Source organism: Streptopelia decaocto, assembly GCF_964273445.1.
Source record: "Streptopelia decaocto genome assembly, chromosome: 6".
NCBI classification, from domain to species: Eukaryota; Metazoa; Chordata; class Aves; order Columbiformes; family Columbidae; genus Streptopelia; species Streptopelia decaocto.
In genome coordinates this window covers 35619599-35637863 of record NC_138660.1, presented here as the reverse complement: position 1 = coordinate 35637863, position 18265 = coordinate 35619599, and the positions used below count along the sequence as shown (strand labels likewise).

At 43.2% G+C, this 18265-nt stretch overlaps 1 protein-coding gene across 1 annotated transcript in view; it reads right to left on the bottom strand.

Moving 5' to 3' along the window:
- The window catches only part of ABCA12 (ATP binding cassette subfamily A member 12), a gene marked incomplete at its 5' end in the record, with an annotated part of 82030 nt that extends 69059 nt beyond the window's left edge, over positions 1-12971 (bottom strand). Inside the window, 2 exons of the mRNA XM_082055431.1 lie at positions 8535-8628; positions 12903-12971. Coding sequence (XP_081911557.1) covers positions 8535-8628; positions 12903-12971 — 163 coding nt within the window. The remainder of the gene's footprint in view (positions 1-8534; positions 8629-12902) is intronic.
- Positions 12972-18265: the final 5294 nt, after the last annotated feature.

The window sequence follows — 18265 nt, the reverse complement described above, 5'->3', positions numbered from 1 at the left end:
CAGGAGCATCTAGCCAGGCCAGCCACATCTCCAAGAGCTGAGGAGAAATAAAGCATGCACACCAGCAACAATAAACACAAGATATCTATAATAGATACATGTATGTCACTGGAAATTGTGGCATTTCTGGATTTGCTTTCATTCAGAATAAAATGAGGAAAACTCATGTGTCTTGTTTCCCTGACTGTTGTAGATTCCAGCCTGCTTCCCTACAACAGGAGCAACACATTATGTTTTCTTCAGGTAAAGGTGCCTTGTATAATAACGATGAAAAATGTCAGAGTAATAATAGAAGTCATACACGACAGATGAAAATTATTATTTCACTACGATCTATAAGATTAATTGAAATTGACTGAAACGTTTAAATCTAAATGGACCATGTTTTATGTTGCCACATTGATTTTCCTTCTTTCATTGAACTGAGGTTTCAGGCATTTGCATCAGCCGAATCCAACCATTCATCTCAAGGAACTGTGCATTTCGGCAGACCCCAGGCACAGCACCAAGAACACAGCCCCCCCCATGCCACCCCCAGTGGCAGCATGAATGCCCACACTGGAGCAAAGAAAGGAAATAAGTAGTATTTTCAGGTTATCACTGCTTGCATTTATTATCACTGCTGTGCACGGAACAAGGGTATAAAGACAGGACTATGTCCACATCCAGTACAAGTTACACTCTGGTTTACACCAGCCACATCCCTCGTGTAAACCAGCAACCAGTTCACTCGGTGCACAAAGGACCTTCCTTTCCCTCCATTCCCCAGTCTCAGCTCTGCTGCTCTGATAGACATTGACTATACCACAGCCCCAGAATTCCAACGTGCAAATCCCCTTAAATATAATGGAACTACTTGGGCCATATCTTTGGCTTTCAAAATGTCACCCATGCGTCCCTTCCTCCTCTTCTGACCACACTCTATTTCTGGTTTCAGGGTTTCCTACCAAGCTCTGCCATCCAGCCTGCAAAACCAGGCAAAATGTATATTCCATTTTATTCATATCAAAGATACGGGATGTACACTATGAATAGCTACTACTTAAATAAATTTGGGTACATTAACTGTATTTGCTTCCGCCTTTTACCACCATTTTTTTTTTTTAAAAAGCATGCTAAGCTTTTCTATTTTCTATTCACCCATAGTTTAGTGCTGTATCACTAACCCTCCTTGGGCATGAAAAAAATTCCCTTGGCTCAGATTTCATGCACTCTGGTACTGCACATACCTTATGCATTAATTCCTTCCATAGTTCATAAAGAATCCATACAAATCTCAACTCCCCCACTGGTGAATTAAATGTATTAATGAGCAAATGACTTCATTAGGAAGCATTGTGTTTAATTGAAAATGCATTCAATCACTGCTAAATCACACAAAGAGACTTAATAACTGGGACTCTTCAGCAAAGAAAAATATGGCCAAAAATGGTTTGATAGAGAAATAAATATGAGCATGATCAGTCATGAAAAGGGTGAGTAAATGATCATTCCTCACAACACAGGGACAAAGAAACACAATGAGATCATGAGGCAGCAGATAAAGGGAACAGAAAGTACCATTTTAAACAGACATCAAAGTGTTGTGGAACTCACTGCCACAGGGTGGTGTATGCTGAAAAGTGGATGTTCATTTAAAAAACTATTAGACGAATTAACAAAAATAGATTTCCCAGTGGCTATTAAATATGAGCACTTGGGTGCAACCCATTCAGCTTCTGGCTGAAGAAACCTTAAAACCTTGAAGATTTTTTGTAGTGGAGGGAACACCCTGTGCCTTGCATTCCTACATGCAGCAGGGGCCCTAACCCAGAGTGGCTATTCTGACTGTTTATCACCTGTGATTTATGTTTATCTAAAAAGTTACAAAATCTAATGAAAATATTTACTCCTACAGTTTTCTAAGCAAAATGTTTACATTTTATACACACAAACTTCTCACTTCCTTTCTAGTCATTCCCATAGTCACACAGCAGTAAACTTTATTCCTTTCCTTTGTTAAACAGTCAAGAAGACAAACGTGCCTGTTTCATGACGTGATGACAATGTTGTTTCTCTTCAACCATGTGCAACTACCCATTTCCAGCTTTGTTCACATCTATTTCTGAGTAACAACATACACTGCCTATATTTAATAGAAAGGTTTATGACAATGCTAGGACTTCCGATCTCTCTCGGAAAACTAAACTCAACCATTAAACCTATGGAACAATATTAATTTTGAAGCAGAGTATTTCTCTTAAACACATGGAGAATGGTCCAAATAGCCAGCTGGCCTATTCCTTATCTATGAAAAAAAAAAAAGTATTTAGTTGCCATGACACTTATAGTGCTGTGACACGGGAAAAAAAAGCAGAGCAGTGATTAGCCCTACTGATTTTAATGGGATTACTCAGACTTCAGGTCAAACACGTACTTAAGGGCCATACTGGATCAGAAATAAGGATTTGGTATTTGCATTCCCACTGTCCCTACACTGCTGCCTTTCGTATCACAGAGCAGATTTTTAAAACCACTCTGGAGCCAGCAGGTGGTTTCTTTCACCCTGTTTTGGCCAGTCAGCAGAACCTCCACAGTTTCACCTGTTGAGCAGACGGCACTGACAGAAATTGCCTAAGTTGCATGTCACCAAACACCTTTAGTATCTATTCTAACAGAGACAATATGTCTCACAGTCTCTGGAGCACACACATTTCTCCACTGCATTCCTGTTATGCATCCCCAGCCTCTTTTCCTCAACCCTAATTTGTTTGGTTGTTTGTTTTTCTAATTTTCCCTATAGAAATCATTATGTAACAAAAATGTTGTGAGCATCTACTGCACATGCACCAGTTCTCTTGGGTAACGCGTAGCCTATCCTGATTTGCAAGTCACACACCCACTACCCGGATCCTTTTTTCCTAAATATAAGCTCAGCGGGACTCCAGATAACTCCTTTCAACCCCCTCCCCCAGAATCCCAGTGTGGCTGGGTGAGATTCAAGAGCCTGCATTTTTCATCTTTACAGCAATAGCATCTCTGTTTTCTCGAGTGTCCCAATAACACCACGTCCTCAGTTGTCTGAAGCAGCAGACAACTCACTGCAAGGCTCCTCCCTGTGTTGGTGGCCTCCATGGAGGAAGCATTTCATCACCTAATTGTTCCCTCAAGCATCTCAGGTTCTGCAAATAAGACAACCATCCCAGTGCAGACTGCAACTACCTCCATGCTTATTAAGACTAGGCAAGCTAGTTTTGCTCACCCACAGACCTTCACCTTCCACCCTCTTATTTAATAAATTAAAAATCAGCACTTGAATCTGAATGCATTAGGTTCATGTACTGATGAGGGAGATCTTAAAGACAAGAGAGCATAAAAATTTCAAAGGAGCAGAAGAAGCAGCAGGTGTAAAGGGAGGAGAAAGAACCCCCAAACCAAACACAAAGAACAAAGGGAGAGAGTGTAAAACCTTCTAAGGGGTATTGCAAATTCATGTCAAGATGGGGAAGTGACAGACCTGATGTCTGCATCGCAGACAGAGTGATTGACTGCCTTGTGGAAGGATGCACCACCAACAGAAGCACAAATACACCAAGAGAGAGGAGGAACTGTACACTAGCCCTTTTCCTACAGAGCTTTTTAAAGCAATATTTAATGCCAACAAGGCTAACTTAGCCTTGTAATAACAGCCACCTTGCTCTTGTATGTATGAGCAGCAGGGCACAGCACAAACAGGACTAAAGAAGACAGTCAGAACACTTCCTAACTAGAAACTGGATCCTAAAAGCCTAAATCCATATCTAGACTCTAGGAAAAAAAAATCTGCACAAAAGCTGTATTTACTAAGCCAGTGTCTTTCAGTGCTGAGTGCATCCAGGTAGTCTCTGGAGTTCAGGTTCAGATTCTTTAAACAAAAGTGACCTTTCCAGAAACACAGACATCAATAACTGCTAACGTCAGTGCAAGGCAAACTGCTCAGTACCTTTGGAAGAATACTTCTCTGCTTCTAGGTCCCAGCATGTGGATTTAGACACTTCAGGAAGTCAATTAGAATTAAGCGACTGCCCCAAGGCCCTGTTGTAATTCAGTAGGGAGGAAAAAATACTGGTAACTCAGGAGTTCCCATCTCCAATTCTAAACATCCCTCAGTCACAGCTCACAAGGTGGAAGAGTCTGAGGAAAGAATGGAGGTGTGGAGATTTATGGAAAGGGAGGCATTATAAACATCACAGCGCTGTTTAGGCTATGGGTCTCTGAGCTAAGTAGATGCTTGGGCAACTCACAGGGAACTGTATGGCTGCGCATTGCTTCTGTGTGCAAAGTGATCAACATATAGGTCTATTCCAGCAAATGTGGGGATAATTAATGTAATTCATACCCTCCTTCAGCATTGTGTCAATGAAACAGAGTGTCATATGGCAATCTACTCCCTGGCACAACAGCAGCACAATAGAATGAAACAAAAAGTTCATATCAAAGCAAGGAGGGACCTAATGAGGCTATTTCGCTAAACACACTGCAGTTGAACACAGACAAAAATATGGTGTTGGGTTGTGCAAAAAGGGGAGAAAAGAAACAGAAAAGAAAGGGAGGAAAATGAAGACAGCAGTGTAAAGGAAGAGTAGGGCTGCTCCAACACAGGCAAATGGTGAAGGAGAGCTGGGAGTCTGATGGGTGCTTGTCAGTATAGAGTAGGCTGAACCCTTGGGGTGGATTATGTCTTGCATAAATCTCCGTGATGTATCCAAATTAATGGAGTGGCCTGTGTCACTGAGCCACCATCTCAACTCCCTGTAATTAGCATGGGAACCTATTAATTTTTCCACACTACTGGAAGAAGACATGAGTTCAGGTTCTTCCAACTACAAAGCAAACTCCTTTAAAGTGGAAGCATCTTTTTAGACCTTTCTGATACTCAGTATGGTATCTCAGAGGAAGGACAGTGCTGTGACAGAACATGACAGTCACTGCTTGGCAGAACAGACACTTCACACTCATCACAACCAACTGCATTATCTGCTTCCCCAGTGGTATGGGAAAGGGGACTAACATCTACATTTATCCTTTTCTTTTAAGCAATATAGAGCATCCTACCCCTTTTTCTGACACTGCCCTGCCCAGGTTAACTCATGTCTCATTTATCTCTAACATGGCAATAGTGCTCAGCACAGAAGTCACAGGAAAGCTTCGCCTGCAGGTACAAGCCACAGCCGCTCTCCTGAAGCATCTCAGATCTGTGCTCTGTGACACTGATTTTTTCAACCAGTTCTGGACCTGGTCAAATTCTGACTACCGATCACAGTAAGACTGTGACAACCAATGACAACCAATAGTAAGACAAGGGGTAATGGGTTCAAACTGGAACAAAAGAGGTTCCACTTAAATTTGAGAACAAACTTATTCTCAGTGGGGGTAACAGACACCGGAACAGGCTGCCCAGGGAGGCTGTGGAGTCTCCTTCTCTGGACACATTCAAAACCCGCCTGGACACATTCCTGTGTAACCTCATCGGGGTGTTTCTGTTCTGGCAGGTGTATTGGACTAGATGATCTCTTGAGGTCCCTTCCAATCCCTGACATTCTGTGATTCTGTGAGCATAGCTCAGAGATCCTCCTATCCTGGGTCCTCTCCCAGGAGCCCTGGAGCCAAGAATGAGAGAAGAGTATGAGTATCTGCTCCTACATAGCATTGCACAACACAGCTCTGGCTCTAAACTAGACCTAAACAGCTATGCTAGTCCTGCAAAACAATGTAGTGCTCAACCATTACAATATTGCCCCAGAATATTGGCTGCAAAGAGCAGTCTTGCAGAATGTCTCCAAGTGAATGCAATACACCCTGAAGGCATCTCCATGGGCTTGATGAAATGTGGATGGAAATTCTAGACAGAGGTAAAGAGTAGGATGTGGTTCACTGAGAAGAGTTTGACAAATTCCTTGTCAGAAAAGATTTGGTGGATTTTAAGGCCAGGCCCATCTTTCCAGAGCTTTCTCATCTCTGGGATGGTGTCACAGAGGAAGGATAGTGTACAGCTTCCTTCCATGAAGAAGGATAAATATCTGTGAAAGGGGTGTAGTTTTCACAGCCCATGGGCTGTCCCGTGGAAAGGCAGGGGAAGCAGAGCAAAGCTTCTACCACATCCTCTCCATAGCACTGAAGAGAAGGGTTTGTGAATGAGTGGACAACCAACCACACCCAAGAGAGCTTCTATGGAGAATAATGATGAGCCCAAACTGACAGGAAGAGAGAGATGGGGAACAGACAGGGAAGAAAGCGGGCAGGGAAGGCGTGACAGGGTGTCACAGAGCTCGTTAAAGCAAGGAGTGTAATTGGGCTTCTCTGTAGACTGAGTGGGTTGAGCCCTGAGGGACAGATTGTATCTCGCACACAATTCCCATACGTTGCAAAAACCTATAGTGATGGAAAGGGACTTTAGTCCCTGCTCATTCTACAATACAGGTGATACAGGCACAAAAGATTGGAAGATACCATCAAACCCCATTCACTGGCTTTCATGATGCAGGCTTCCAATCCAGAGCTTCCTATTCCACACGGATGCCATAAAACACATCAGAATATCTTCTAGCAAACGTAAAGGCTGTAATAAAAAGGTCAAAAGCCTCAACTGTGATGTGCATAGTAAACTGGACTGGGATTTTGTTTGGTTAGATTCTCAGATCATCATAGAAACTGGGTATCCAGAAACAGAGAAATCTCTTCTTCATTTCTCCTGACAAGAATCTCTGCTGACCTGGAAATACATCATCAAACAGCTGCCTGGGAGAAACAAGAGAGGTGTTGTGTTTGTTTGTTTGGTTTTCCCCCTCCTAGATGCTTTAGTTGTGAAGAAGATTATATATTAGATGTATTTCATTTGTTTTCTTCAGTTCTTAGTTTTCCTATGAGCATCCTCTTGACAGGTGACATTTATTTGGCATGTCATCTCCCTTCGGAGTCCAGCCTGGCACAAACTCGCATTGCATTCGGTGCTACACAAATATAATTCAAAGCAAGCAACTTACTCTTGCAGGAAACTCTTACCACTTGGTCATTCTTGACTGATACGTGCTAAGTAATTTCTCTACAAAATCCTCAATCAATTGAATGTTTATTAGACATATTTCAAAAGAATTTACTGTCTCAAATTTGAGCTATTTTAATTGAGCCAATAATAGATTTCATGATATTTCCGTGGCTCTGAATATATGAGATAAGCTTACAGACTGATATTTTCTTGGCAGGGGTTCTCTCTAAGGCTTCAAAACTCAGAATTTGAGTGGCTTATTCTGTCTCTGTGCCATGGAGCCTGTGCTTCTAGACTTTTGTCTACCTGCAATCATTTCTTGACAGCAGAACTGGAAACAGCTCCTTGTCACATCTTAACAATTGTGGTTGTTTAAGGAAGGCATGAGAACTCAGCACAAAGTGGATTTTATTCCTATTCAAAACAAACTAAAAACTCCCTCTGCCCTATTTTTTCCCCCATCAGAAAATGAAGTTCCCAAATGATTTGTCTTTTGCTTTTCAAGCAAAAAGTTGATATATTTTTCCAGTTTTCAAAAAAAGAGGGGAATTGTGAAGTGGCTATTCTTGTTTAACTAGGGAAGTAGAAGGAACTGGCTGTCTGATGCTCTGGTTAACGTTCTTCATCCCTTGGGATTCCTAGGAGGTCTCTGAATATCTGGATCACAAGAACACATCAAAACTACTATTTTCCAGCATAAACCCTCTCTTGCATTAGAGAGTTCCTATCATCTGCTTCTAAGAGAAACAGACACCTACTTGCATATTTACTGAGACTTGTCCCAAAATAGAATTCATCTGTGGAAGAAAAGGGAACTAGTCCAAAGATACAGCAAAGCACAAGTGATGAAGCTCCTTGCTGTTCCTAAGAACCTTCCTTCCAATCCATTAATTCCAAGAAGAAACCATCCAGAGCAAACATGCTCTAATTAAATAAACATTCAAACTAATAGCCATGTAGAGTAAAAGAATAAATATTTTACCATCCAGCTGGCTCTCTTGATATTCATCTTATCCAGTTTATCAGGGACAGGAAGTACAACCAATGGAGAAGTGTGGGAGAACTGCCATTTCCACACTTGGGGTTTTCACAAAATACAACATGTCCCGTCTTGCCTGCTCCGACTGGTTCAAGGGAATTTGGGAGAACTTAAAATACATAACACACCTAAAGAAGGCCTTTTGCTGAAAGCAGATGGGCTTGGTGTTAAAAGACCACCTTAAGAGACCAAGAGTGTCCTTCTCCATTAAAGACTTCCTGTGATACTTGTTGCTTACTCTGGGTTTCTACCTCTGTCTACAAAATTAGGTTCACAAACCTTTAGCCAGATCAGGCTGCAAGCTCTCAAAGTTATCCTAACCGTATATCCAGTGGTTGTCACAATGTGGTCCATTTTCACACATCATACAGACACATAGACTTCTTAAACAAAGAATCACACACATCATGCTAACCAGGTCGAGCATTTCCAGTGCACATACATATCATCAGAACTAAACCCCAAAGATGTAAAACAAAACCAGTTACTTACAGTTTGGCTGTGGTTCTGGAGGGAATCGGAGGCGGATAATGGCCAAGATTATGAAAACCACCACAGGCCAGGAAATTAAAATGAACGACCATACCTATAAAACAGCAATGAAAATATATTGGTTATGTTTGTCGTTTTGATGTGTCCCAGAGTTTGTCTGGAATGTAGAAATAGCAGCCTAAACGAATTATAAGATGCATTGTAAATCACACCTGTCTTGGTATGCATACTATTAAAAGCCAAATATTATCTATGCAGGAAGGAAAACTACATGAGATTTTAGGAGCAAATAACAAGCCTGAAAATAACATAAGCCTTCCTGTGTTTCAGTTTAGCTGATAATTACCGAGGACGGTGTTTACACAAGCTTTGAGACACTGCTATGTAATAGTAAAAGCACACAGAGAAGTACAAGACTTTTGGAAGTACTGATGGCAAGATAAAAGAGCTGAAGTGTGAAAGGTTGGTTCTGCTTTCGGTGAACAGCACTGCTCAAACAATGGGTAAAAATGACTTTGATTCAGTTATACGTCAAAACTAAAATGTCTGGCAGGCGAATTGACAAGTCTACAGCTTTTTTTCCCCCCCAAATTTTCACTGTTCTTCTCAAACTGTAGTTCAGCCTCACAGCAGAGCTGAATGAAAGGATTTTCACTGCAGTCATTTACAGGATGTGGAGCTCAAGCGTGGTTAAGGAAGAGGCTTGTGGAATTGTGCAACCAGCTGGAGAAGTCATATTTAAACACTCATCACCAGGATCCCTCATAGGAGCTTCTGGCCCCAGCAAACCAGCTGCCTGACACCCTTCCATTTCCAGACTGTAGCAGCCCATGCAGATGAGCTGAGATGGGAGATGATATAAAATCAGCCTAGTATGTTGGAAAAACCATGGAAGTGTATAAAGCTCTTGTCTCTGACATGAGGGTTGACCATTTCAATGGACAGGAATAAAGAAAACACAGTCTGCTAGTCATCTATTGTAGTAAACCAATCTAGGTACGAGGTCCTCAGTCCATCTTAAAACTACAAGCCTTGGAGTTTTGTAAGCTAGGAAACTGCAATTATTCAAATAATCAACTGCTTTTGCACTAGCTGGCTAGCTTGCTACTGTGCTTACTAGATTAGAGTTTTCCATCCATCAGTAGTTAAGCTCAAACCACTCCGTGCTGCAAAATTGCTATGCTATCTTCAGGCCAATTTTTGAAACTGCAAAGATGTCTTTCTTCAAAATCATCCCATTTTTCATCACTGTGTTGCTGTTTTTTTCAGATCAGCACGTATTACCCAAAACTGTTTTTCCATAGTAATTCCAAGCCCATAACAGTGTTTTCATTTCCTGTGATACTTACTGGAACATAAAACCAACCAAACAGACAAAAAAAATCCCAGAGAGCAATTCAGCTTAAAGATGGTTGTTTTACAGCAACTCCATCCCTACCTTCCCTGGCAAGATCACATAGTCATGAAAGTAGGAGCAAGATTCGTGCCCCAAAAGAGGCACCTGATAGACATCAAACCACAAGGCACATCTCCTGTATCCTTTCAGAGAGGGTACTCCTATGATTTCAGCACTCAGCAACGTTTTAGCTTTTACAGACAGTACTCTTCCTGCTCTTATGTATGCACAGACAACTTATATAAAAAGATGTTGGTTTCAGTGATGAATCTTGTTAAATTTTTATATCACCTGTTTTCCCTACAATCAGTCCCCAAACACACTGTTTAACTCTGATTAATTCCCATGCAAACAGTATTATTAACTTCTCCTCCTGGTTTAGTACCACATTGGCTAAAGTAAAATTACAGGTTAACAGCACAGGAACTGATATTAGTCAGAGGTGCCTAAAGGAAGGGCAAGAGATCTGTCATATTCTTGGAGGAACAAATTAATACTGATTGGGAAATTTTTATAGCTCTCTGTTCAGATCTAAAACGGTGCTTCTACTCCCCACTTTCAAGACAGCTCCTCCCTTAGTATCTGTCCTTCGACTTAATTGGATTTAATAGTAGCTGGGTACATCAGTTGCAACATAACAGCATTCCCACTGTCCCAGGCCTTTCTAGTCAACAAAAACAAGACAGCCATCCTGGCCAAGCTGACTGCAGGTGCAACACGTTGACTTGAAAGAAGCCATAACCAACCTCAATTTGGCTCTTGGTACATTAAGCACTATGATGCCTGTTGCATAATCCTCTGGTTGCTGGAATATTTCACTGTTAGAAGTAGATTTAATTGCTCACACCTCACTTAGTATCTCTGGTTGCAGGCACATTTTCGATGTTTAAGTAACCGAGTTGCCTAGAAGTGACGGATGGAAAGCACCAGAAGTGCAAGAGGCACTGATTTCTCCAGTTTCTCTGGGAACACAAGCCAAATCTTAGGCTGCCGCCTAAACTCATGAACATTCTTTTCTCAGCAGGAGCAACCTGTATGGAGGCAACCCCTGGCCATGGCTGCAGAGCTTCAGCTGATTTCAACCAAGAGCCAAACAAGCCATAGCTCTCCCCTGTGTGCTGCACAGGTAGAAGCAGTCTCTCACGGGGCTTATTTCCAGAGGAAATAAAGCGTAAAGCAAAAGGAAGAAGCAAATATGTTTTCCAGCCCTGGAGAGGTTGATAAACAGAGCAGGAAAGCACTTGAGTATGTGGGGTGAGGACATGGGCTGCCTGATCACAGAATCACAGAATGTTAGGGATTGGAATGGACCTCGAAAGATCATCAAGTCCAATCCCCCTGCTGGAGCAGGAACACCTAGATGAGGTTACCATTCCATGACACACCAGTTAGCTGAGGAAAGGGCAGCCAACATGACTACAGCATCTGGAACTGCCTTCATAGAATCATAAAACAGTCTGGGTTGGAAGGGACCTTCAAAGGTCATTTAGTCCACTTAGGCAAGTTAGTAAGGTAGTTTCACTCCTGATCAGAAACAGAGAGGCACAACAAAACTACAAGCAGGAGGACAGAGAAATCAGGATGTGTTTGGGAGAAAAGATCTGGGTTTACCTCCTCACATCTTCTCCAAATGAACAACCTCCCTAATTTGGAGCAAGAGAGGGAAATGAAGGAGGGTTGCAGGGACTACCTGCCATAAAATAATCAGCAGTGGCCAGATTTTTATTTTAATCGACATTTCAGTTCTACAAAATTGATATTTCAACTCCACAGCAAGCCAGACTTAAAGCAAGTGCTACTGCATGGTCAGAAGTACAGGTAGGGCTTAGGTTAGCATCTACTCTGGGTACAGAAGAGGTGAGACAGACCCAAGCCTTCTGCTTTTAATAAGGCTGCTACAGTTTCTCTTGAGAAATTACACATAATTTGTGATTCCTCTGCATTCCAGAAAAAGTCTCCTGCATCCTTGGCAGGATATGCTACTCTAAGGTGCACAGCACATCCACAGCTCCTATGGAGGATCATGAGGAATCAGACAAACTCAACACCTCTCTGAATCAGGCTCCAAAACTGAGAGGCAGGACAGGGCAGGCAAGAGCAGACCTTGCAGAAGCATTCAGTGATATGAGGCCTCATGCTCCATCCTCAGATCACACCCTCCATGGCCATTTCTCTTCTGTCAGCATTTTCTGCACCTGCCAAGGCTTCCTTTCAGCTGAAAAGTTCTAAACCGTCACATTTAGATTACTAGCAAAAGGATAGGTTGCAATACAAGTCCATGAACAGCAGTATGGTTCTGCTGAGATTACTGTGCAGCTGTACCATAACCAGTCTGGGACTAAACTACCAGGCAAACTTTGCTTGGACATGAAATGCCACCCAAAAGAACATTTGTCTCCTCAATGCTGCTGCAGTTCAGATTGCTAGACACTGTTGGCAATGGCTTAGTTTTTGGAAAGAAAGACCGCTTGAGGTGTTTGATTTGCAACACTCTGTACTATGCTGGAAATCTGTCCTACTTGCATCTCAGAGACACTTTAATTTGTCCCTCATTTACAAATTGTTTTATGTAAGGGCACTCCCCCGTCACCCTCAAATCCCAGGGACCCCTTGGAGGCTGTACACAGACGATGGGGTCTGCTCACACGGGAGGAGAACTGCAGCCTGAATTCAGGCCTGTCCAAGAGTTTGTGCATGGTTTTGTTTGCATGGAACAACAGTGGCATCCATGGTAGTCAGTCTGTACTCCTGAGCCCTCATGCATGAGCATCAAAGCAAGACCAAATCACTTTGGCTTAAAAAGACCCACCTTCACTTCCATCCCGTTCCTTCCCTCTCTGCTTCTACCACCAGCCCTCAAAATATTTTTATTTTAATACTGTGACCTTCCTCTCCTGCAGTGCCCCCTCTTGCCCCTCATCTTCTGTGATTTCCAGCATCCCCCTCCTCTGCTACTTTATTTCCACACTCACCGGCTGCCTCTTGACACTCAGCCAGTTCTTCCACAGCAGGATCCTCAGGTGCTGAGAGAGCGCAGCCATCCTTGGCCGACCCCACCAAAACCAGACCGGCTGTGTGTTCTTCCTCCCCAGGCTTAGAAGGCAAAAGCAGAGGCTCTAACCCAAATGGGCATCCAACGTCCAATATCCAAGCCTTTGCCCCTTCCCCACAGCATAGCTCTGAAGCAGCTACTTCATCCACTTGTGGCTGCTGTACTCCCAAGTAACCGTAGCTCTTGTCCTCACAGCAATAGCTCCCAGCAAATTCAACAGGTTATTCTTCTCCAGGCAGGCAGGCACAGCAGCCTGCCTCCACTTGTGCTAATTACAATATCCAGCCTCTCCTGGCTGCTCCTTGTTCAAGCCCTAACCGATAAAATGGATAGCATTCCAAAAAGATGCTTCTGCTTAAACAAAAGGTGATGCATGCCTCCTCCTCCCAATGATGAAACTACCTGTCTGCCCACACACCGCTTCTGCTGGAGCAGTGTCATCAACAGGAACGAGTTGGGCCACTTGCCAGGCCAGTCCAACTTCCAAGTTCACAGGAACAGCTGGGAAGAAGAAAGAATCCATAGCACACATCTTCCTGGCATTGCTAATTTGGAATTAGTTTTTTTTTTAATACTTTTGAATGTCTAAAATCCACCCATCCAGGGAAATTAGATGAAAGAGTTAAGAAATATATAAAGTATAAAAATGAAAATTCCAGGGATGGATCTAATTGCTCAGTTTCTCGCACCTTCCCTTTCCTCCAGGAGATCAGTCCTGAGGTTCTCACTGATACAATTCAATCTAACACATCAAATCCACTGGGAATGGGATTGCAGGATCAGATCCCACAAACATCTCAGAGCACTACTATAGCTTGAACATTGTTATTATTCATTGAATTTTTCAAGCTAGTGGTAAGATACCTAAAAGAAAACAAACAAACAAAAAACCCCAAAGAGCTAGAGATGAAAGGAAAGAGCAAATGGCAGGTAAACAGGAAAGCAATGACAGCAGAGGGGACTGCTCGTTGCATCAAGGACTAGAACAAATTTGAGATTTGAAACCAGATACAGACTTGTCTGATGAACTCTGGTCCTTCTGCTCAGGAGAGGAACATGTACACTCATGCACCCCATCTGCCAGCACTGAGATCATCCTCAAAGTACCTAAGTAAGCCATGGAACACTTCACTGCTCTCAGTGTATTTCCTAAAAGAAATCAAAAAAGATGCTCCTACGTGGTATTTCTCCCAACCACAAACTTTTTGCCTCAAAAATGAAAAACATCTTGAATGAGTGCTTGCCCAGCTTCACCCAGGGACAACAGCAGAGGGGGCAGCCCTGCCATCCAGAACAATCTTGGAGGAGAGGAGCTAGGATCCAAGGGCTGCAAAAAGTGCTGTGAGAGTAAGAGAAAGAGAGGAAAACGGAGACCTGGTACTCAGTGAAGAGAAACGGCTGCTCTGGATTTGTTAGGAAATAGGGAACAGCAACAGAGATGGAGCAGTCCCTGCAGTCTAAATAGACTGGACAGTCCAATGGTGGGAGTAGAGCTGGAGCTAATATGAGCCTAAAAGGCTTCCCTGGTATGGTTTTGATAGTGATGGGAAGAAACCCAAATGTCTAACCTCCCAGCTCTACATTCACTTTTTTTTTTTTAACCAAATGTCTTTAGGAAAGAGAGGGATATTGTTTGGGTCTGTGAGTCAAGAAAAGGCACTGCTCCCCAGGATGCTGTTCTAGTTCAGCTACATTTAAGAAGCACAGCCAAATTAATTGCATTTGGTCCAAACACCATTTGAAAACTCAATTCACTTCCTCTCTGTGGCTGAAAAAAAAGAAATCCAAATATAGATCATTCCGCTCTGAGGGTGTAAGAGAATAAGTTTATAATTTTACCATTCACTGCTTTGCAAAGGTCTTTTAAGGCAAGCATCTGATTGCTTCTTTTTGGTATTCAGTCAAACAACTGTTTCAAAAGAACACTGTGATTTGGATAATAATTTTCACAAGCAAATGCACATCCTTACTTCCTTTGTGAACTGAGTCAACAAACATTCCCCTTGGGAAGTACCCAAAGGGTAATTTGTTCAAATTCACCACTGTATAACCAGAATAATTCAATGTCAGTTGGCTCTCAGAGCACTTGCACTCAACTCCCCAAACACCACACTGTTTCAGTTTGAGAACACAAGTTGAGAGCTTTTTAATTCCTTTGCTTAACAGTTCCTGTAGATGACACAGGAGGCTGTGCAACCACATGGCCATTCCTGGACAAAGTGACCAGAGCAGACGGACATCCCAGGGACAATCCAAATGTGCATATAGGAGGGAGAGGCCAAATTCTTCCTTCTCCAAATATGCTCTCAGTTTATTCCTCTGGTTGAAGAACTAGGGCTTTTCTGGGCTGAAGGGCAAATTGTTGGTTCAGGTCATAGGGAAGAAAAGCAGTATCTGCTTCTGTGACTGTGAAGCTGAGGAAGCCCTCAGGGGAGCTCTGAACTGTGATTTCATCCAATGCAGGTCTTTAGAGACATGACTCATCACATGTACTGTAGTGGTGGGTACAGCTCACAAAAATGCCAAAAGCAGGGCCTGTAGCCTCCAGGGGAATAAAAACAATCAAACAACAAAAAAACCCCAACTCTCCCCACGCACCAAGAACTCACAAACTGAGACCTTCCCTAGAGACGTTCTTTGAAATAGTGGAGTTTTTACTCCAGTCAAAATGAATGCACTCATGCCTTCCAGGTGTGCCAAGTTGCACCTATGAGAAATGAAAGCTCAGGGAAGTGATGCAAGACAGAACAGGCAAGACATCATCAGAAGAAGATGAAGCCCATGAGCGGACGACCTGCAAGAGTGCTGGAAACATGCTTGCAGGAGGACATATCCTTATGAGCCCTGCTGCATGAGGGCAAGCAGCTGCGTGTGCCAGAGGCAGCAGCACTGCGCAACGCAGGGGAGGGATCCATGAACAGAGAACACTCTCCTGTGGAAGAGCTGCTGCACAGGGCCACACCAGGGCTGTGGGGGGAGCGCTTTCCAGATCTGACACACAGGGATGATGAGAAGAAATGGCCAGCCTTACAGGTAATGTTTCACTAGTTGTTTGGTCAAAGCAATAGGTCCACACACCACAAAGCTAACAGCACCATAAAACACAAGCAGCTGTCTGTTCATTAACCCCCTTGGCTTGGCTTTTAACACAAATGTAGCTGGAGCAAAACTGATAGAGCAGAATATTTTCCCCCTTTAAGTCATTGCCAGACAAGAAAGAAAAAAACTATTCTGCTGGCTACCAGCAAAGCAACCAAAACAAAACTCTAATCTTGCAGTGATTCTGCATGCTACAACTGCAGAGACTTCCAGAGGCACACAGGGGAAGGGTGGTTAGATGCCCTCAGGGGGCTGGAGGAGGAGAGACCACACCATTAACGAGAGAAGAAGCATAACCAGATTAACTACCATGCCAGAGAAATACAGACAAAGCGGAATGAACCAAAGGAGATCTGCAAGGGGAGCGATGGGGTAATGCCATGACTCATGAAGAGGCAGGACTCCGAATTCGGTACTTTCCTTGTACAGAGTTTGCAGTATCTTTAGTTACCAAACTTAGCTCAGGAACAAGTCTGGACTGTGCAAATGGATTTTCCTTATGGCTTGTGTAAGCTAATACTGACCAAATGTTTGACATGCTCTCCATAAAGATCTCAGCGATGCCATGCACAGGCTTTCCTTAGCTGTGATCTCTTATCCACAAACACAGCCAAACCCAGGGCTGCTGAGCAAGCAGCCTTCAGCCCCACACTCCTCTCTGCAAGCTCTGGGCACTCGCAGACCTGTGTGCTCAAAGGTAAGTGCACACTTACCTCTCCTGTTATACAGCACTTTGCTCAGGTCACATGCACTAGCAAGGCACTACAAAATTCAGGTGTCACCATTTCTACTAGAACAGGGCAAAAAAAGCCCTCATTCAATGGGCATGACTAATTTTCAGCTCAAAGCCATTGGATAGCTGCTCATTTTCATCCAGTAGCCCTCTATGAAGGGGCAGGCCTTCAAATGAAGTCCAAATTTTAGGATACTCTCAAGCCAGAATGAATAGGAATCAAAGAACATCACATACCCTTGCAGCACCAAGAAAGGTAAAAGTTAAAAGGCTATAGCCAACTTAAAACACTGCCTTCCTCACAGGTAGAGAGGCTCTTGCCTGAGGACTTGCCAGGTTTAAACAACATGGTGCACAGAGCTGGATGATGCCGAAATAGCACAAGATTCTTGTGTGAACAGAACACCATTTGCTAAGTAATAAAAAAGGCTTTTGCTGAGCAGCCCATGACATTCCCTAGTGAGAGACTGCACATACTCTTTTTAGACAGTATGGAAACTTTGGGTGATGTGGCATCACCACAGTACCACTCTGCCACCTAAAAAGATATTTCCACAATTCCCCCCCCCATTAAAAAGCATTTGCAAACCAGCCCCCTCTGGAAGCAGTTTTCTCTCCAGTGGTCCACAGTCATCTATTAGCTTGGAAACACAAGAATGTTGTCACACAGGACCCACTCCAAAGAGCTCAAGGAGAAATGTGCTGCTGTTTTTGGCTCAACACCCTCAGACATTAACTGCTTATTTCTACAGAGCAGCATCGTTTTTAGGAAAGATCCCTCAAATCCAGGGCAAGTTTTGGGATACTGTGATATAAGAGTAGTTAAGGACCAAAATGTCTGAGCTTCCAGCAAGTGCATTAGAGGCACCGTGGGCTGAAAATGTTTGTGACAGCATTTTCAGAAGAGCTCATCATCAGGTCTTTTATATCAACAAGGCTCTATAGCAGCAGATCTAGGGAAGGGTGGGGAAATGCAACTTTTGGCTCTAAAGCCATGGTGCTTCTGTTCAGAAGTGCAGTGTTACCAGCCAGCCCTTTACCCTACTCGTTTGCTCCTAAGGTCACCTTCATCTGGTCCCAACAAACCCACAGGTCCATGAATCATTTCCCACCACACCCAGCAGCTGAGGGCTTTATTTCTGAGGCTCCCACATGCTCACCTACCCTACTCCAGCCTGCTCGAAGGCTTCACACTGCCCCTTTTCCATCAGTTACAAACTCCCTTGATACCATTCACACACAAGGCTAAATAAGGATTAAAAGTTAGTCAGAGAGTTCTTAGCACAAGGAATGGACAGTGAAGGGGAGGTATTCCTGATAGACTCTGGTGGTCACTGATAACCCCAGGTTAGTCTCTCCCTGGTACAGTCAAAGTGCAGAGCCACATGTGCCTTCTATTCCACATTCTTGCTCATCAAATAAGCCAAACAACGTACAGCCCTTCAGAGTCT